Below are 21,458 nucleotides of genomic sequence, written 5' to 3'. Positions count from 1 at the left end.
AAACATTTTTATAGAAAGTTTTCAAAGTTGAGATAACTAGTAAAATTTTAAGGCAATATTACAATGGAAATGAAAATGGAAAAACTCTGCAGGTTGGTCTGTCTAGGTCCTTATTACCATGATTCTTCTATTTACTGAGTAAATAATATCAATGAAAACTTTTAAATAATATCTATGTACTTGTGGTGTCATGGAAGCCTTTAATATCACATAAAGGGTCAGTTTTGTGCAGTCCTTAAACTCTTTGTGATACATATCCCACCCACAAAATAAGAAGCAACTTAACACTTGATGATGTTTTCAGTATCCCAGTGTGTGGTTTATTATATTTTTAGATATTGATGATGCAGGGACAAGATTAATGCTCTTGAGCCCATTTTTCTTTTTTAATTGAGAGTCAACTTAGGCTCCTTCTATGTTCTGTGAAGAAAGGAAGCTTCTCTTACATTAAAAATGCTTTTATGTTTTATTGTTACTCATTTCTGGTTTGCATTCCTTTCTGAACTATGTGGTGGAATGTAGGGCCTCAGCCTTCATATTCCTCACAACAGAGAGAAAGAACTTTGATAGATTTTACTTTCTAAAGTGTCTCCAGATCTCTTGCACCCCCGTGTAACCCCGCACAGGCGTGGACAGTGATTTCATGTTCTAATACAAATCGGACAGTCTCAAATTCACAGCAAGAACAAATATATCTTCTTTTTTTTTTTTTAATGTCACTCAGTGATTTGCCACTGGGTACAGGAAAGCAAAATAGCTGCTACCCTATTAGGGTAAACAGCTGGTAGAACATTTGATTCTGAGCAGTTTTCTCCATGAATTACATTCTTGATGCACTTAAAAATTATGTGACAGACCGTATATAAACTTCTTCATGAGGGTAAAATATGGCAGACGCCAAGTAATTTTCTAGCCTAATGATGAATAATTTGTGGACTGGGTTAGTTTTTAGTAGTAAAGATTCATTTTCTTTTTTCTTGGTTTGGGACAATTCCTCAGGAAAAGAAAAATGTAAAGAATAACAACCTAAAAAAACTTGAGATAATGACGTAGTGGATGAAAATGTTTGTGGTTTCATGAAAGTAATGGCATCTTTCTAGTAAACAGTGCAGGGGTGGGGGTATATTTCACAATTTGTGTGGATTTTTTTTCTTTTTGGTTCTAGAGTTTTACCCATTGATGAGTTTGGTGATAATTAGCATATTATATATACATTTATAGTAAAGGTTCTCATACTAATTCATAGTTCAAAGAAATTTTTTATTTCTAGTAAAAAAATGTACAGTGATAACACAGGTACAGCTTAGCTTCTGTCAGAAATGCCATGTTGTCTACACTAAGGTCTAAAGAAAATAAAATTTAAGGTCTCTTGGATGTCACATTTCACTATAAAATTGGGTCTCAAAGGATAATCTTTCTTTTTTTAAATTAATTTATTTATATAAATTGGAGCCTAATCATTTTACAATATTGTGGTGGTTTTTGCCATAATCTTTCTTAAAAATGACTGTTTTTTATGTTTTCTCACATAAAGCCTGCAGCTTAGTGTATCTTTTTCTGGATGCGTTCTGCCAATTTGTATAACAGAGAATTTTTCATCTTTCCTTTGAACTTTAAAGTTGGACACTTTTTCTCTCTCTGGTTAGGTACATACGCTCTGAGAGGTCCATAATTCTAATTAACTTCTGCCTGTCTATCATCTCATCCAACATCCTCATACTGGTTGGACAGACTCAGACACATAATAAGGTATGGTTGGTGATTATTTTCATTCTCTTTCTGTGTTTATGTTGTGACCTAAAGTTGCTTATTGATAATCTAAATGTTTTTTTTCTTAATAACATGGGGAATTTATGACAAAATTATTTTTAAAAGTAAAAATATCTTGTTCTGAATAAAAGTATTATGTATTCCAGTACAGAAATACATGACTTTGACTTAATTTCTTGGGAACTGAGAGGCTGTTTATAATAGTAGAAATATGTGTTTATTAAACATTATATCAAAGCTCTATGAGTTCAAAACTTTGAAACATCAAAAGCACGAATTTTTAATTCATTATCCTAATTGTAGTAAGATTTCCTGTGTTTTGGCCTAATTTATTAACATTTTGATTCCTAATTCAACTATAAATTGCTAACAAGTGTAACATAGCTCTTGAAAATCCACTAAAAAGCTTTTTTAGACAATAATAATAGTAAGAGAGCATTAGGTGAGAGTGATTCTACATGTTATGCCCTTCAATAAAATTTAACTTAACCAAAAAGTAGTTTTATACTTAAACAGTATTGTAGTTCTTTAACTGAATAATCACTTTCACCAGAAGGTAAAAATGTATGACTTGAGTTAAATAACCATGTGTTTTGAGGAATGACTGTCAGTCTTTTTACTAAATGACTTTGAAATACATTCCAAGAAACCCATAATAGAAATCGTAAATTAAATGACCCTAATCTCAAAGATATTCTGTTGGAAAATGCTTTGATAATATTTGTCAGTTTGGGCCTGTTCTTAATTTTTTTTCAAATACTAAGGTCAATAATTGAATTTTTCCCTATACCCTGTCATTCTTGGAACATCCAATGTACTTTTCAATTGGTTCTTTTAATATATTAGGTATTTGTAGGACAGACATCACCATCAGAAAATTATGGATAGTTTTTTTTTTTTATTTTACTAAACTTGCACTCCTCAGAATGCAATTCCCACCCAAAGGATCTGATTTCAAGTCTTGAGAGTCCTGGAAAACTACTTAGATGATTCTGATGAAGATTTATTTTGACCTGTATTCTACTTGGGCTGCAGGAAGATGGGAGATAGTGAAGGGTCACTGACCATGACAGACAGAAACCAAACAGGGAACAGCAGTTAAGCGTCCAGTAAGAGGCCCTGGAGAAGTGAAAGGTGCATCCACCTTTCATGTATCTGAGTGCTTAGGGTTTGTTTGTTTGGTTGGTTTTTTTCCCCCCTATTTCTTTCCTGTGATGAGATAAGAAAATGCAAAGTCTGTTAAAATATATTTCAGGTCTCCCTTCTGACTGTTTAACATAAGTTTGCAAAGAAATGCCTGGGAAAGGAAAGTCAGGCAGAAAGGCCAGAGAGAGAGGCGCAGTGAGGGGCAAGGGTGAGGGTGTAGGGTGGGAGACACCCCGCCCCCTTGGGCCCGGAAGGGAAGTGGAGTGAAAGTCCTCAGTCAAGGCCAGCTCTTTGCGACCCCATGGACTATACAGTCCATGGAATTCTCCAGGCCAGAACACGAGTGGGTAGCCTTTCCCTTCTCCAGGGGATCTTCCCAACCCAGGGATCGAACCCAGGTCTCCTGCATTGCAGGCGGATTCTTTACCAGCTGAGCCACAAGGGAAGGCCAAGAATACTGAGCAGGTAATCATCACCCACCTCACCCCTGTTCTTACTGTTCCCTGAGCAGGCTCTTAGAAGAACTCCTACACTTGTTCTCACCTGGTCATAATTCTTTTAACTCTTCATCCTTGAAACTCCCTGCAAAAGGAGACTTTCCCTCTGAAGCAGAAATCATCTACTGGATCTGGGCACCAGAAAAAGTTGAGCTAGAGTTTGCTTTAGCTGGTGGTTGAACTTGGGTGTTTTTTTTTTCCAACAAAGCCTCCCTTTCTGTCATGTTTTACCCTCCAAACACTCTTATTTCCCAACATCATGGTCTTCCGTAGGAAATATGCTGTAAAAACTGTTTTATACTATGTGCCAAAGTTTTTACAAGTTCTGAGCCAAATGGTTTGACTAGTAGAATTTCTCACAAGGTTTTCTACATGTTGTAATGGTTATTGTCTATTTCTTTTGGATCATTGCTGTACAATACAAATACAGTGTTGGCCACACATGCCTGCTACATATCTGATAGTGAAATATACTGGCCACTTTAAGTAAAAATAAGTAAGCTAAATCAATTTTAATAATGTGTCTAACTCAATATATCCAAAAGATGACCATGTTAACATATAAGTAACATTTTCAAATGTTAATACAATATTTTAAAACATTTTTTTATAAAGTCTGCAGATTCTGGTTTGTATTTTATACCTATAGTACATCTCAGTTTGAACCAGGTGAATTTCAAGAGCTCAGTGTCTACATGTAGCAAGTGACTGCTATGTTGAATAGGTCTAAATCATAGTAATACTTAGAAACTAGAGTAGTCTTGAGAAATTACATTCTGCTTGCCCGTTTGGGCTTTTCCAGTTTCTCAATGTCCTGTTTTATTGTTTGTTTGTTTGTTTTTAGTTAGAATGTCTTTTGGATATCTGTGGTCATTATAACATCAAAGGCAAGATAAGCCAAGTCTAATTTTACTTTTCATTTCTGATTATGCAGCATGACTGGCATTGGGCTTGGTTTAAAAAAAAAAAAGTCAGCATAGTTTTGTTTCTGCAGAATAGATTCTATGTGGTTTTGGGATCCTGGTGGTTCTGTTCCAGACAGACTGTGCTGATTTCTGCTCCTACAGTTGTTTATGCTTGTGGGGAGGAGCGGGTGGTAAGTGGTAGTAATGATGAAGAAAATGAAAAATTATTGGTTTTTTTCTCATGCTATGTTAATTTTGCTTTAGTAAGTCTGAATAAATGATCTTCCTAGCTTAGGACAATCCACTATGGAGTGACTTTGAAAGAAAAATGTAACCCACTAGGATTTTATTCTTAATCACTCTCAACAATATCAAGTTTCCAGGGGAATTAATTGTATATTTGATTATGATACACATGCTGAATTCAATTTAATCGACCTCACTGTATTTTTTATGTGAAAAAGCAGTTTGTGAAAAGCTGTACCTGCTTCACTGTTGTGAGATCAATGTTTAAAAAAACAGAAAACATGCAAAATGAAATATCTATATGAACTTATGATCTGTATAAACTCCAAAAGAATATTTTTAAAAAGTAATATATGGTCAGTGGGTACAGTACATTTTTTAGGTTGTGTGTAGAACCCCATCACTGCCCTGGGCGTTTTGTAATTGATTGAATTCCTATCTTTTATTTCCTTGATAAGCTCTGACTAATGCTTTACCATTCCATACTTGGAAACATCTGAGAGGGCTTCTTGATGAACAGGTTCTTTGGTATTGCCTCTGAGAGGTGTCATGGGTAGTTTGTGTAGAAACTGGTATTTGATGCTGAGGTCCAGAATAGTTTGAAGTGTCAGACTGTGATTTTTCTCCGAATTGCTTCCTGAATTATAATTGATTCAATTATCTCACTACTGAGTATCTCTGCCTTCTTTTGAGTTGGGTTAGAAACAAGCTGAAATGATCCATTGTTTAAAATATGATGTATTCAAATCTTTGAACTATAGATTCAATTGCTGGCAGCAGAGAGAGGAATCAAATGCAATTTTTTATATCTCTTCTTAAAATGCAGTGATAAAATGTAATTATAACTGACTTCGTTGTATTTCAAGCTATCTCATAACATGTCATTGCCCTTTGATTTCTTTGTGCATTTTAAATTTCAACCAGGATGTTCTTTTATCACTCAAATGTTGTTTATTTTTAGAATTTCCTTTGTACTTTAAAGTATGCAAATGTTTGCTCTTGAGCCATGTAGATTATTTTGGACCTAGTATTTTGGAAACATATATTCAGAGAATAGTATTTTTAACCACAAAAATGTATACCTATCTTTTTCTGAAACACTTTGAGATGATTTATCATACTAACCATTTCATAGCATTCTTTTCACTGATGGAAGCCAAAATTAGCAAAATTGTTGTTTTTTTGGTTAGATAGCAGTGGACACCTGGGGAGGTTCTGAGAGAGAGCTTCTCCCCTCAACTACAAGCTCACTTCCAGGTTATAATGGAAGCAAGCCAAGCCTAATTTCAACCAGACAGTCAGATATTTATTAGATAAACATTTATTAGCAAATCAAGAGCAAAACCTGTTCTGTAAACACAGTGAAACTGTGGGGCTCTGCCATTTTAGTCTTTGACCACATCTTACGCGCACATTCACTTGAGGTGGAGAGAGCAACGCTCTAGAAACAGGCATCTGTGCCTTTAGTCAGCATCTTTCAATCAGGAATCCTCCTAACCCAGTGCCTGGACTCAGTGCAACTGGGGATAAAACTATGGGCCTCATCTCTAAGAGGTACAGGATATAGGCACCAATGGAATCTTCCATGCAGTCCATTTAGACTAAGATGTGTTTAGCTATAATATCTCATCTGCATATGTTGAATACCTTTATGTTCACCAAAGGGAAGCCACTGATACATCCACCATAATAATTTCCTAGACACTAGTTCATCAATAAAGATCAATCTTTTATATTTAGTTCATAATTGAAGTGTTAACTATGGATAAATCTACCTAAATCAAAAGGACTTGCAGCTGACTCTGCAAGACTCTGGAGTATGACCCTTTCAAATACAAGGCCAACTGAACACCTTGTTCTGTGCATTCCTAGACAGCTCCTAGAATTAAAGATTAAAACAACAGGCACCAACATAGTATCATACCAAGAACACCAAAGCGTTATAAAATAAATTACATCCTGAATAGACATCCTTATTCTAAAAGATAATAGTTAAATGTGAGAGGGTGAAGATAGATACTAACTTTAATCCCATGAGATCTAGGAGACCTAACAAAACTTCTCATTGACAGGTCAATGGAAACTTCAAAAATTATTTCAGATATGCAGACACATCCTTATCACTCTTTGGAAGGAGTTTCTCTCATAGTTCTTTATGTTTGGACCACTGAATTACATAATAAGCCATGTCTTTTAATTCAGTCTTGCAAAAAATACAAAAACTGTGTTGGAGCAGTTTTTAAAAGTCACAAACCATACACAGTTTTCTTGCTGCATTTGGTGCTTACTTAACCTTTATCAAATGTTGTCATGTTTTTGTAGAGATATGGTTTGTATGGTTTGTGTAGAGATAATCAGTAAGACTGAGCCAAACTAGAAGGCTGTGATTATTCTAATGGAAGATGTCTTTGCATTGTCAGAACTGTGTTTTTCTAAAATAAAGTCTTGAATTTGAAGACTTTCATTGGGTGAAGCACTCCCTAATTCAACCATTTCTTCCATGGCCACCTTTTGCCAGAGACCCACGTTCACATGTTTACTTCCACACCTGGCCTCTGAATGTGAATAACTGTTCAGCTTCTGGGAAGGAACATTGATTATGTGTTTTCATCCACCCATATGTCTCTCTTGATACCCTCTGAAACAGTCTGCCCATCTCTTGAAGGTCAGAGCTCTCCAGGTTTCCCTGGAGACATCCACGTCTTGGTGGTAAAAGTAAAGATCAGGCATTTTAAGGCAGAGGGACCCAAGCACCCTACCTCTCCTGCTTTCTGGTTGTGTGATCTTGGGCTTGATACTCAGCCTCCCTACACCTTAGCTTCTTCTCAGTATCTCCCTTATAGTGTTGCTGTCAAGGTTACACGACAGTACATATGAGGCACTTTGTAACAGAGTCCTTAAACAGTTGCTGTGGTCATAGTGATGGTGATGGTGATGACTCATGGACATGCATCTGAGCGTTAGATATCCTTGCATCAAATTTTGTTCACCACTAAATTCCCCATTTGTCTCCACCCCACACTCAAACATATTGTATATATATAAATGTATGTGCTTTATACAATATAAATGTATGTGTTTCCTATCTTCTGCAACCCAGTTGCATATGTTGGAACCTTTGAGAGTTGTCTCCTTCTCCCTCACTTAGTAAATCTAATAAACCAGCCCTGTGTCAGGTGTATCCTCATGTATTTCTCAAATCCAGATTTTTGCCTCTGTCAGCTACAAATCCCTTTCACTAGTCTACTGCTTCCAGCATCATTAACCCCCCTCTGTACCTGGTAACACAATTCATGAAATCCGACCACTCCACTCCCTTGGACAAACATTTGTCACTGTCTCACTTACTACAGAAGTGATTTTCAAACTCTGCTCAGACACAAGAGTGAGCATGTTTTATTTATCTATGAAGGTTTCTAGTCACTGATTTTTCTTGCATTAATATATTAGAGCTCAGGAATAAATTATATTCGAAATAGCTCTGCAATTTATCAAATTTGAGAAATGTTAAACATGACCTGGGCTGACCTTTCCATTTTTGGTCTACTTTATTGACTTTTGTTTTATCACAGTAGCAATACCAATCTGCTTATAGTTCATCAGAATCATGGAAGTCACTTATTCCTTGCTTCCCCCTGACTTGGAGCACTGTTACTGTCCTGCACCCCATCTGATTTCTAAAACATCTTCATCTGGCTCATGCTTATCCTCTGATACTCTTCCTCCTGCAGGAAGTCCTTCACTGTCCTCCACATTCAGGTTCACCAGCTCTGAGACTCTGTAATTCCTGGTACAAGACTACTGTCTTATACTCTATTACCTGTTTCCAACCAGGCTATCCACTTCTTAGACCAGGGCTAGGTTATATTCATTCTTAAATTCACTGACAACATAGGACCTGGGTACAGTAAATATCTAATAGATCTTTATTGAATGAATGAGTAAATGCATTTATTTGAATTCATCAGTTAGGCTTGTATCTCTGGAGCTAATAGCTGTGGTTAGTTTTACAAGGATCAGGGTCCCTGACTCTAGACAGAATCTAGGCCAACATGCGATCAAGACTATTTTCTTAAGGCCCGATTTAAGCTCTAAGTGATTGATGACTTGCTTTAAAGGCAATCCGGTTTCTGGGTTTTAGTTAAAGAAACTCTGAAAGCCCACAAATGTGAATATTCTCACTTGAGAAGTCATGTAAAATAATGTTTTCATCCTTCAAAAGAAATGTGCTTTTTCATAATTTCACTCATAGAAGTCACTTCCTGCCAGGAATGTCCCAAATGCCAGTCTATTTTGTCTCAAATGTGTCTGTGATCCCTGTTGCTGAAGTCAAAGCTTCTTATTTAGATTTTTTAAAATCCCATTTATTGACTTGCTATGATGTTTGTAAAAGGATTTGGATGTAGTAAGCTTACATGTGATTCACTTGAGTCCATTTTGAGATATCTCACTCACTCTACCAGGGTTCTCCTGGGCTCCTGAAAACCATTAGACCACGGAACAGAAGAGTAGGTTAGTTTCCTGATTTCCTCTGGCTCCTGGCAGTCAGGTTGATTGTATCCTGTTGGTGTGGGGCTCACGGAGTGGAGGCAGTGGGATTAGAGAGACTCTCTAATCACTTCAACCTTCTTGTCCTCTGACACTATGGTTCCAATTTTGTGTGGCATGAGCCAAGGATCACATTATGGAAGTCAGCTTCAAAATATGGCAAAAGATCAATATGAAGAATGGGTTTGGAACAAGCAAAGGAGATGAAAGAGGAATGATTTGACAATAAGGAGTGACTCAAATGGTTGCAGTATCAGGAAGCAAATAACCTTGAAGGATAAACAAGCCAGTTTGGACATTCAATTTGTGTTCTTAGGTCAGTCTCCAGAGCTGGACAAAACTCCCCAAGAAATAACTGGGGAGACTTGTGTGCTGGCAGGGCTTTGGAGAGTGTCAAACATACTCCAGCTATTTCTGCTCATTAAACCTTAGGCAGTTGTGCAGAAATATTTTCCAGATAACCTAGAAGCTCCTCAAACTGGCCAATCACTGGTGTGTATCCCAGCCACCCCACTTAGATCTGGCTGTCATGATTTCTAGTTCTAGAATGCCAGAACATTCTTCCTACTTTGGTCTGCTCACTTAGCCTTTGTTTGTATTAGCCTATTACTATGCAAAAGTTCCTAAATGTAAAGAAAAGCAAGCACCCACCCAATTAAGTCTTTCTCCTAACTCTACAGTGGGTCTGTAGGACTCATGAGATTAACCCCACGTTCTGAACATTACCCACATTCAGAGCTGCTTCTAGTATGTAAACTGGATTTGTAGGACATAAAAAAGGGCACTCTTTCTGGGCTGATGAGTTATGAAAGCACTCATGTCTCTCCAGGCTGAGGTGGCCTCCAGCAGAGCAACTGGTCTCCCAAATCTGCTCTCTGGCCCACTCTGGGGGCCCATTTCTGTGCTTCCCGGAGCATCTGTGCCCATGTGCACTGGACCCATCCTTGCCTTTGTGCTTACTTTTTACTTTGCCTGATAAACTCCAACCACCTCTTGGAAGTTGGTAAATCATCCCTGTGTAGCCCTTCAACACCTCCATAGCATGTGGTGGAAAGTAAGTGAACATGTTAGTCACTCAATCATGTCCATCTCTTTGTGCCCAGCTCCTCTGTCCATGGAGTTCTCCAGGCAAGAATACTGGAGTGGTATCCTTTGTCCAGGGCATCTTCCTGACCTAAGGATTAAACCCAGGTCTCCTGCACTGCAGGCAAATTCTTTACCTTCTGAGCCAGCAGGGAAGCCCTAGCATGTGGTATATACCTCTGTGTTTAGCACCAACAACATTATTCTATAACTTTCATTTACTGATGAACTTTGCCCACTCACTGTTATTCTCAAGAGTGTTTTTTGTTTTTTTTTTTTTTTTTTGCTTTTAAGTTTTTAAACCACTAGTATTAGTACTTGTTTAAACATGGTATGGAATCAATAAATGTTGAATGAATGAAGCTGTGGCTCTATCTATGAAACGAGGGGTCACATAACAGCAGTAAAGTCAGTTGCCCGTTAGGGGGCTTATTTGGAATAATTTCAGCCTAGATCAATTTTTGTGGTATTTTTGTCTTATGATGAGAGAAAGAAGTTGAGAAAAACACTAAAGGCTTGTTCTGAGACCTTTCTTTGATAAGAGATGATTAGTAGAATCATATTTTAAGGACCTTGTGGCTCAACAGTAGGGCATCTGACTCCAGGTTTTATCTGCTTTCTGTTCAATTTTTAATTTGTTTTTGATAAGTTTGGGCTTCTGGGTTGTATATTCTTTTGATATACTAGCCTTGCATACATGGAAAATAAATAATTTGGGGGTTCCCTGACATTCTGAATCTCATCTACCCTTTTTGGTTTAAAGGTCATATGATTTACAATAAGCAATGCCAAGTTTTCCAGTGCTTAGAGCATGGCAAGAGAGTAGGAAAGAGATTGTGATTAAGTCTCAAATAATCTCAGAAATACTTGATTCCACATTCCTACAGTGTCCTCTCTCCAAAGAGAGCTAAAACATTTTGCAAAATATTATAGTGCTATGGTTTGCTGTCATTTTTTTTTGTGTGTGTGTGTTTACTTGGAAATTTTTTTAAGTATGGTTGATATACACTATTAGGAAAGTTTCAGGCATTCAACATACTGATTCACAATTTTTGAAGATTATATTCCATTTACAGTTATTATAAAATATTGGCTATATTCCCAGTGTGGTATAATATATCCTTGTAGTTAAATTTATACATTGTAGTTTGTACTTTCAAGTGTTCTACCCTTTTTCTTCCCCTCCCTCAGTCCTTCTCTCCAGTAGTAGCCTCTAGTTTGTTTTCTACATCTGTGACTCTGCCTCTATTTTGTTATAGGCATTGGTTTGTTTTATTCTTTAGATTCCACATATAAGTGATATCATATAGTATTTGTCTTTCTCTGTATAACATTTCACTTAGCATAATATCCTCCTAAGTCCATCCAAGTTGTTGCAAATGGTATTATTTCATTCTTTTTATGGCTTTTTCATTATTTCATTCTTTCATAATTGTGTGTATGTATGTATATATACATATATATGTGTATATATACTGAATCTTCTTAGGTTAGTCGTCTGTTGACGAGCACTGGGGTTGCTTCCGTATCTTGGCTATTAGAAATAGCACTGCTATGAACATTGTGGTAAGTGAAAGAAAGTAAAGTCACTCAGTAGTGTCTGACTCCTTGTGACCCCATGGACCTACCAGGGGGTCCTCTGTCCCTAGGGGGTCCAGCCTACCAGGTTCCTCTGTCCATGGGATTTTCCAGGCAAGAATACTGGGGTGGGGTGCCATTTCCTTCTCCAGATCATCTTCCTGACCCAGGAATTGAACCCGGGTCTCCTGCATTGGAGGCAGACGTTTTACTGTCTGAGCCACCAGGGGAAATCTCGAACATTGTGGTGCTTGTATCTTTTCTCCAGATAGGCCCATTGAGCGGAATTGCTGGATCATATGGTAACTCTATTTTTAGTTTTCTGAGGGACCTCCATACTGTTCTGAAATAGTGGCTGCAGCAATTTGCATTCCCACCAGCCGTGTACAAGGATTCCTTTCCTCCCATCCTTGTCAACATTAGTTATTTATGGTCTTTCTAATGATCACCGTTAAGTCAGATTTTAACTTGATGCTGGGTTATCTAAGAAAGAACTTGAGAAGTCGAATGATTTTCCAAGAGTATGAAAAAAGGTTAAAGATTGTCTGTTTTTATCTCCTAGAATCAAACCAGCAGATGAATTACAAGTTTATCCCAATGTATGATTTTTTCACTTTCCCTCTTCTTGGTACACAACGTGAAATGGTCAGAAATTTGTCTTAAGTCAACAAGGGAACTGTGTTGTATAATTATGACTGATAATGTTTATGTGAATTCTGAATACATCCTAAAGTACTAAAAAGAAAATGACCCCTAAAATGAACTGTTTTAAATCACATTCTCACAAAAGTGAAAGTCCTTTGAGATAAGATGATAACAAATTTTTCAATAGTCTGTTATGCTAACTTTGCATCCAAAGAGAACTCCTTTCATAAATAATTCAGAATCGAATTCAAAGGTTTGTAAGTCTGGAAGGTAAAGGGCCATATGATGAATATTTGGGACTTTGCGGGCCGTGTACCGTCCATCACAACTGTCAGCATAGCTGTTGTAGTTCAAAAGCTACATCAACATGTGTATTAGGACATGGATGTGGTTGGATTTGGCATGAAGTCATTGTTTGCCAACTGTGGGCAATTTGAGTTTTCTAGAAGCATCTACTGTACAAGTTAATGGAAGAACTACAATGTCAGCTGAGGCCAATCCATTTTTAGGCTGATGCTTTTATGTAAAAATGACCTTCAGTTCTGAATCTCCACCCAAGGTTTTGTCTCTCTAGCCTGCAGAACTAGAACAGGAGAGTTTTGACAGTTTTTGAAAAGGCTTCTGCAGAGATAAAAAGGAGGGGAAAGCACTTTGAATTCTTTCTTTGGAGCAATGACTAAACACTGAGTTTCTTCACATATGGTGACTATTGGTTTCCAGTATATACAAAATTAGAATAAAATATTAATCAAATCACTCTCGGCCAACAAGGACCTTTTATGAATTGAAGAAGCTGAAAGCAGCTAACAATTACCCAGTGCATCAGGCAACAAAGCTAGCTTTTGTAAAAGAAAGCTTCTTAAAGTACAGCAGTAAACAGTAAAGCCCCTTTTAAAGAATGTCTGTCCTCTGACAGTCTTGGGCAAAGAAGTAACAACTGACCCAGACAGGAGGGTGGCAGGGTCCAGCTGATTCCCACTGAATTCAACCACAAATGGTCTTTTCTCCTCCCAGCCTCTGGTCCTCACTCTAGCCTAAAAATTGAGTTATTATTATGTATATTAGATCATAAGCATTACTGTAGCAAAACTTATAACGAAAGCACAAACACTAATGCCTCTTACCAGAAAAACATGAGCGTGTTTGAAGATTAAACTTCTTTTGTGATGCTAGTTGGCTCATTTAAAATCTTAAGCCTTAAAAAAATGAATTAGGCATAGGACTGAGTTGCATTTAGGTCTTAACTATGAAATTTAAGATTTATGACGTTCAAAGTGTATAAATTAAAATATTTATAGTTATCTAGGCTGCTAGCAAACTAAGAGATTAAAGTTTCAACTATAATGTAAAGAAGAAATCATTAGCTTAAGCAGTAGAACTGTATGATAAAATGATCATTTTAATTACATATAATATGTGAAATTAAATTTTAATTCACAAATATTCATAATAAGGACCTGAATATAAGTTCTGTGTCAAACTACAATACACATAGTTTTTGCATATCTCTATAGATGTGTCTGTGGTAGATGACACATAGGACTACGAAGAATTTTTTTTTCCATTTATTTTTATTAGTTGGAGGCTAATTACAATATTGTAGTGGTTTGAATGAATCTTATCGGTGTCTATTTTACATTCTTATTGTTAATTAAATCCTTATTTGTATTTTAAAATAATTTTTCCTAATAGAAAAGAATGACCTATATCACTTTTAAAAAATCTAAATTAGTTCTGGTTTTCTGGGTTTTTTACTCATACAGATACTTAATTTTATTTCTTTTTGTTAAAAGTAAGAGCATCTGTTTCTGTTTAAAACTTCTATTACGAATTTTTGTAATTTCTGAAAGAAAGCTACAAAAGGAATCTTGTATACCAAAGGAAGAGCACCTTTTGTACAGATGAAATGGTTAACCAATTGTTGTGAAACAAATTCCCTCCAGTTTAGTGGCCCTAAAAACAAAGAATTATTTGCTGTCCTCCCAGTTTCTGAGTAACAAATTTGGGCATGACCTAAGTGGGCCAGGCTTCCCTGGTAGCTGAGTTGGTCAAGAATCCGCCTGCAATGCAGGAGACCCCAGTTCGATTCCTGGGTCAGGAAGATCCCCTGGAGAAGGGATAGGTTACCCACTGCAGTATTCTTGGCTTCCCTTGTGACTTGGCTGGTAAAGATTCCACCTGCAATGAGGGAGACCTGGGTTCGATTCCTGGGTTGGGAAGATCCCCTGGAGAAGGGACAGGCTGCCCACTCCAGTATTCTGGCCTGGAGCATTCTTAGTCCATGGGGTCACAAAGAGTCGGACACGACTGAGCGACTGTCACTTTCACTCCGTGGGCCAATCTGCTCAGCCTGTGTCCCGGGGCTGCGGTCAGACGTGGGGCTGTGGTCAGACGTGAGGGCCATGGTCATCTGGAGGCTGCCTGGATGGAGGACATGCTGTGAGTTGGCTCATCCCTGCAGGTGGAGTGGAAGCTTCCTTCATCCTCAAGTGAACCGTCTTTAAGCTCTGTCACCCACTGGCTCTGCGTCCTTTGTCCGGTTGCTTAACCGTTCTCCACCCCCCAGCCTCATATTTTAAAGTTGTGGATCACACTGTGACACTTGCCTGCTTTAAATCCTTCGGTTAAGAAGCGACGCTTCTCTTCCAGTCCTGGCCCAGCGGCCCGCGGGCCGCGCACACGTGCTCACCTCTGTCTGCGGGGCCTGGCCGTGCACTGTTTCCGTCTCAGGGCTGGAGGCTGGGTCCCTGCCCTTCTCTCGGCCTTTCACTCCTAGACCAGCTGAGTGAACTGACACAGGGCTACAGCCCACACCTAACCTGTCCAGAGACCTTCCCTAGAATGCCACTCCTCGACCCAGAACACTCTCACGTTTTTCTTCTCGCTTGTTTATTTATTTATTTTTTTTTCCTTCACTGTGGTACAGTTGCTCAAATGCTCATGAAGGAGCTCCTGGTTTTTCTTCATCACCATCACTGCAACTGGTCATCTTATCTTTCCGTAAGAAGGGACGGGACATCGTCTGCTGTGTAATCAGTGCCCGCAGAGCGCCTGCGACGTAACAGCAGGCGCCTCTGGAATGTTCCTCAACGGGTGAAAAGGAGGTCGAGCCCTCGGTTCTCGAGTTGGGGGTGGGACGTTATGGGGAGTGAATGAAGTGGCACCTGAGACAGTGTCTGGAACACAGCAGGCTTTTACTCGAGGTGCAGTGTGCATACAGGGACATGTACAGTGAACGGTGGAGTGAGTGTCATTACCGGCCTGCATCCAGGACGCGACGCCACAGTCAAGGCCGGACGCATTCCCCCCACCCTCCCGCCTCCAACCGCCTCTGCCCGGAGGCCGCCATTGGTCTGGTTTCTGTCATCATACCTTAGTTTGGTCTGTAAAGCTCGTGTAAATGGAATCTAAGAATGAGGGCCTTCCATTCAGCCCTTTTCCACTCATCTTAGTGTCTCTGAGCTGCGTGTTGTGTGTGTTAGGAGTTAGTTCTTTTATGTTGCTGAGTGTTAGTCCATGTGTAACTGTACCACAGTTTTTTAATCCCTTCTCCAAATAGACATTTGGATTATTTCCAGCTTTAGTTTTTGTTTTCGTTTTTTTTTTAATAAAGTTGCTCTAAATTTCCTATACAAGTTTATGGACAGACAAGTATTTTCATTTCTCTTGGTTAAATACCTAGGAGTAGAATTGCTAGGTTAAAAAGAGGTAGAGTTTTGGTTTTTTTTTTCAATTTTATTGAAATTTGTTGAAATTTATTGAAATTTGATTTACAAGACTGTGTTAATTTCAGGTGTGCAGCAAAATGAATCAGCTATACCTATACATCTATTTTTTCAGATTATTTCCTCATATAGTTTACCACAGAATATTGATAAATTAGAGTTTTCTTTTTTTAACAAAACAAAACTGTGGAACAGTTTTTAAAAATTGTTGTACCATTTCACACTTGTACCAGCAGTCAAGATAGTTCGTGTTCACCCTTGTGAACATTTAAATTTACATCTTCTCAATAAGTAGTAGCTTATTAAGAGCTGTTAACTCTTTTTCATGTGCTTTTAGGACATTTTAGAGCCACTTCTGTGAAGTCTCTAAATATTTCCTCCCTTTTTAAAATTGGATTGTCATTTTATTATTGCTTTATAAGAGGTTTTTAAAATAAAGTATTCTAGATACAAGTCATATATGTACACACACACACACACACACACACACACACACACTTATGGTCTCCCCTGGTGGCTCAGATGGTAAAGAATCTGCCTGCAGTGCAGAAGACCAAGGTCTTATTCCCAGGTGGGGAAGATCCCCTGGAGAAGGGAATGGATATCCACTTTAGTATATTGCCTGGAGAATTCCATGGACAGAGGAGCTTGGAAGGCTATGGTCCATGGGGTCCCAAAAGTCAGATATGACTGAGTGACTGACACTTTCACTTTGGTGCTTTCCTGATGGTTCAGATAGTAAAGCATCTGCCTGCAATTCAGGAGACCTGGGTATATTTTTTCACATATATGACATACATAGATGCATATTATTTTCTCTCAGTCTGTGGCTTGCCTTTGTATTTTACTAAGGGCATCTTTTGCTGAGTAGTTTTTAATGTTGTAAAGTCTAGTTTATCACATTTTTCTTTCATAGTTATTATTTTGTGAGTATTCTGTAAAAGATCCTTGTTCATTCCTCTAGGTCATAAAGATATTCTTCTAAATTATCTTCTGTGAACTTTATAGTCATAGCTTTTATGTAGGTCTTTGGTATAACAAAATAATGTTTTTATATTATTTGGTACATGTAGGGGTTAGAGTCCCGTTTTATTCCATATGTACACCCAATTGTCTGGCACCGTCTGTTGAAAGGACTTTTCTTTTCCCTTTGAATTACTTTGGTACCTTTCTAGAAAATAAAATTGTAGTAAGTCTGGAAATCAATGAGTTCCCTAATTTCATTCTTTTTCAAGATTGTTTGTCTAATCTAGATCCTTTCCTAGATTTGCCTAATCCAGAAACTTTAAGTATCCAAATACATTTTAGAATCAACATGTCAGTTTCAACAACAAAAAGCTTGAAATTTCGCTGGCATTGCACTAACTCTTCTGGTAAATGTAGGAAAGAACTGGTATCTGCTTTCAGTGACTGTTACTAAATTAGTAGCAGTGGGTATGGATTGCTTCATGAGGTAGAATCATTGGGATTTTGTGACCAGTTGGATAGGATGTTGAGAAAGAAAACAGAGTTATAAACTGTAGTGTTGCTTTGGCTCTGATGTGATGTTCCTGTTTAAATGGGAGAAACATTTGAGAGGAATCATAGGTCCATCGGGGGGTCTGTGTCCTGCTCTAGGGAAAATATTCTTCTACAAGCAATTTTCCCGTTGCTTTTGTTCTTTAATCCTTCACTCTTTGGGGACTTTTCACTTGATTACTTCCTACATATGTTTTCTTTAAAATGTGGAGCATTTTCCTTCCAAGATGGCATCTGTTTTCATCAAAACATACGCAATTACAGCCTGAATTTATCTGCTTTAAATTTCCTGAGCTTGTTAATTACCAGCTGAGACAAGATTGTGTCTAAGATCAAAAGTTCACAGACCACTTTCTCTTAAGGCACGCGGGCCTGTCTCTTGATGTCCTTTATGACTAGGCACAAAAAGTCTTTGCAGAGAATTAGAGAGTGAGCGTCTGTGTTCCCCTCCAGCGAGTCAGAGGCACAGTTTTGCATGGGAGCAAAGCAGTTCTCAGATTGAGGGGAAGAAAAGAGCATAAGAAACAGAATCTGTGCCAAGCAGACCACCACTTTTGACTTCATTTCCAATGAATGAGAATAAGCTTAAAAATCCAGTAAGTGAATATTCTGTCTGGAAACCATTGATGTTTTAAATTTCACTGACTGGGTTTTTATTTGAAGTGTAGGTAATATTCTCCTATCTGACTTCCTTTAAATTGCTCACATCCACATTTTTGAAAATAGCCACTCTTTGCCTATTAATGCAAACATAATGAATGTTGTTATTCAAAAGGTAAAATAAGACAGTTACCCATGTATCATTAATGGGGCCTGCTCCTTCTTTCCTAATAAAGTGCAAACACGAGTGTGCCTATTTCTTTCCCAAATACTAGAAAGGACTTTGTGGAGTATAAATTGTGTTTTACTATGAGAAAGCCCTTTCTGTTTTTCCCTGAGAGGCTGTTTCAGACACACAGAAACAGGAATATGTAGCATAGCTATTTCTATGTTATCATCTTTCCTTTTGCTTTCTGCATGGTCAAGAAAAAGTGATGCATTTTCTTTGATCATTAAATCCTACAGCTGAAAATCTTACAGTTATTTCCCAGATTTTCTTTGTTGAATGTTTTTTTGTTATTCAGTAAGGGCTTATTTTTTTCCTGAAATGTGAATAGATTCCATCCTGCACCCATTTGCATCATTGACAGTCCTGCATCCAGCTGTCCTCTCATTTTGGGGTTTATTAACTATTGGTTGTAAGTAAAAAAGAAATGCCATCTGAAATAAACAAAATACTGTTTACCTATTTTCACGACTTGCAAGCAGTGATAACTCGATTGAAAACAAATGACAAAAATGCATTCCAAAGATGGGGGAAGAGTTAATTATTTTCCATTTTTGTCTGCTGATTATATTCAAGATTGAGTTGACTGGTCTGCGTTTGTGTCTCCAAAGGAGATGGTGTGATTTTTGTGAGCAAAGTACATTTTCAGCATGCATTCTCCCCTGGATGCCCACGTGTAATTTCTTGTGGTGATAACAGAGCTCAGCTATGCACATCAAGGGGAAATGAGATTCTTTGGGGATTCACGCAGTGCAGCTCAAACAGTATCCTTAACGCCTGTTGGCAAATCTATTTGTAGAGATGTGATCGTTAGTCTACAGTGGAGATTGCTGGAGTGTGTTTATGCCTCTTGCCCAGCCTCAAGTCCAGCCATGAAGAGCATCCAAGTTGAGCCTTCAGAGCCCATTTGTTGGAAAAGAGGAGAATTTGAATGAAATCTCCATAGTTAGCAACATAAAGAAAATGCCCAGGCTCCATTTTCACAAATGGAATTGTATTCACAAGGAAGGAGAGAAAAGAGACAACTATTTCTGCTGATAGAATTCTGAGATCAGTAAGGAACTTCTTGAGGATTAGAGAAAAACTACCAAGTTTCAGAGCTGAAAATATTGTTAATAGTGAAAAGCTGCTTTTTTATATTTTTAAATATAAAAAGTAATCCCACCCAGCCATGCTTATTTCTTATTCTTGGAACTTTAAGGGAACTTGAATAAGATATAATTTTGGAGTCCTTTTCATAGAATGCTAGTAAAAGGGACAGACTTCCCAGGTGGCATTAGTGGAAAAGAATCCACCTGCTAATGAAGGAGAAGCAAGAGACCTGGGTTTGATCCCTGGGTCTGGAAGATCCCCTGGAGGAGGAAATGACAATCCACTCCAATATTTTTGCTGGGAGAATCCCATGGACAGAGGAGCTGGTGGGCTGCAGTCCATGGGGTCACAAAAGAATCAGACACAACTGAGTCTGAGCCACAAAAGGGACAACTTGTCGACATACGGAATGTCTACATGTTGAATCCACATGTATATAGAAATGAAGAAGGTTGAGAATTGTGCAGAATATGAAAATAATAAAGTTTATACATTCAATAAAGTGCATATTACAAAGTCAGTGAAGAAATAAATTGCCTTTATATGTCAAAAATATTAGATTTCACAACCATTTTTCTAAAGACTAAACATATATAGTCCAGGGTCCCAATGTAGAAATTATTAAATTATCACAATGTGATAAACATTTAAAAGATGATTTATAAAGGGAAATATGTTTTTTGAACTATTATATTGAAGTATAGTTGATTAGCAGCTATGTTAGTTTCAGATATGCAGCAAAGTGATTTTGTTGCAAGAAGGGGGACCCCTTCCAGGGCCCCAAACTGGGCTCTTGTCTAACACTCGGAAATGAATTGTCCAAGGACACACATGTGCTGACAAGCAAGAGATTTTATTGGGAAAGGGTGCCCAGGTGGAGAGCAGGAGGGAAGGCAACCCAGGAGAACCGCTCTGCCACATGGCTCGCAGTCTCGGGTTTTCTGGTGATGGGATTAGTTTCAGGGTTGTCTTTAGCCAATCATTCCACTCAGAGTCCTTCCTGGTGGTGCACGCCCTGGTCAGCCAAGATGGACGCCAGAGAGAAGGATTCTGGGAGGTGGTCCGACATGTGGTGTCTCCTTTCGACCTTTCCCGAACTCTTCCAGTTGGTAGAGGCTTATTAGTTCCCTGTTCCTTACCAGGACCTCCTGTCGTAAAGCAACTCATGCAAATGGTTACCATGGTGTCTGGCCAGGGTGGGCGGTTTCAGTCAGTGTGCTTCCCTTAACAATTTCAGTTTTATATATATATATATATATATATATATATATATATATATATATATATATACACATACATGTAGCTATTACTTTTTCAAATTCTTTTCCCATTTTGGCTGTCACAGAATTTTGAGCAGTTCCCTGTGCTATCCAGTAGGTCTTTGTTGATTAAATATGCTAGTGTGTACATGTCAATCCCAAAGAACCAAAGTGCATATATTCGGGAACTATGGAGACAACAGCAGTGGTGGGCTCGGGGGAAGGAGCCAGGCACTTAGAACCACGTGGAGGGTCCTCACTTTCCCTGAATCCTCCCCAAACTTTGCCTTCAAGAATGGTGTGAATAGACTGAAAATACCCTGCAGGTGGTTCTGGTGAGCATCCTGGCTCAGAGTTAGTAGTCTCAGAGCTTGTACAAGAAAATGGAAATGTGGGTAAGAAATGCAAGGCTGAAGTTCTGCTGTTAGTACTTCTCCAGTGTTGGTCAATTCCGTGTAGTCTTCTACCGACTTCAGCTTTACCGTGTATCAGATAAGGATAAGAATATGTCACAGCAATGTCATGAAGATTAATACTAACTCTTTGACCTTCCTGGAGAAAACACCAGGTATTAAGACGAAGGAATCCGGCAAAGCCAAAAATATCATATCATTTCAAAT

General features: G+C 38.2%; 1 protein-coding gene across 3 annotated transcripts in view; it reads left to right on the top strand.

The window, feature by feature from the left end:
- ADGRB3 (adhesion G protein-coupled receptor B3) overlaps positions 1-21,458 on the top strand; it is an 856,417-nt gene that overhangs the window by 690,738 nt on the left and 144,221 nt on the right. For all 3 annotated transcript variants that reach the window (XM_070450225.1, XM_070450226.1, XM_020897092.2), the window contains one exon: positions 1,647-1,749. In XM_070450225.1, coding sequence (XP_070306326.1) covers positions 1,647-1,749 — 103 coding nt within the window. The remainder of the gene's footprint in view (positions 1-1,646; positions 1,750-21,458) is intronic.

This window comes from Odocoileus virginianus, chromosome 19 (genome assembly GCF_023699985.2).
Source record: "Odocoileus virginianus isolate 20LAN1187 ecotype Illinois chromosome 19, Ovbor_1.2, whole genome shotgun sequence".
NCBI lineage: Eukaryota > Metazoa > Chordata > Mammalia > Artiodactyla > Cervidae > Odocoileus > Odocoileus virginianus.
Note: the sequence above shows the minus strand (reverse complement) of the source record. Positions and strands in the feature narration are given on the sequence as shown.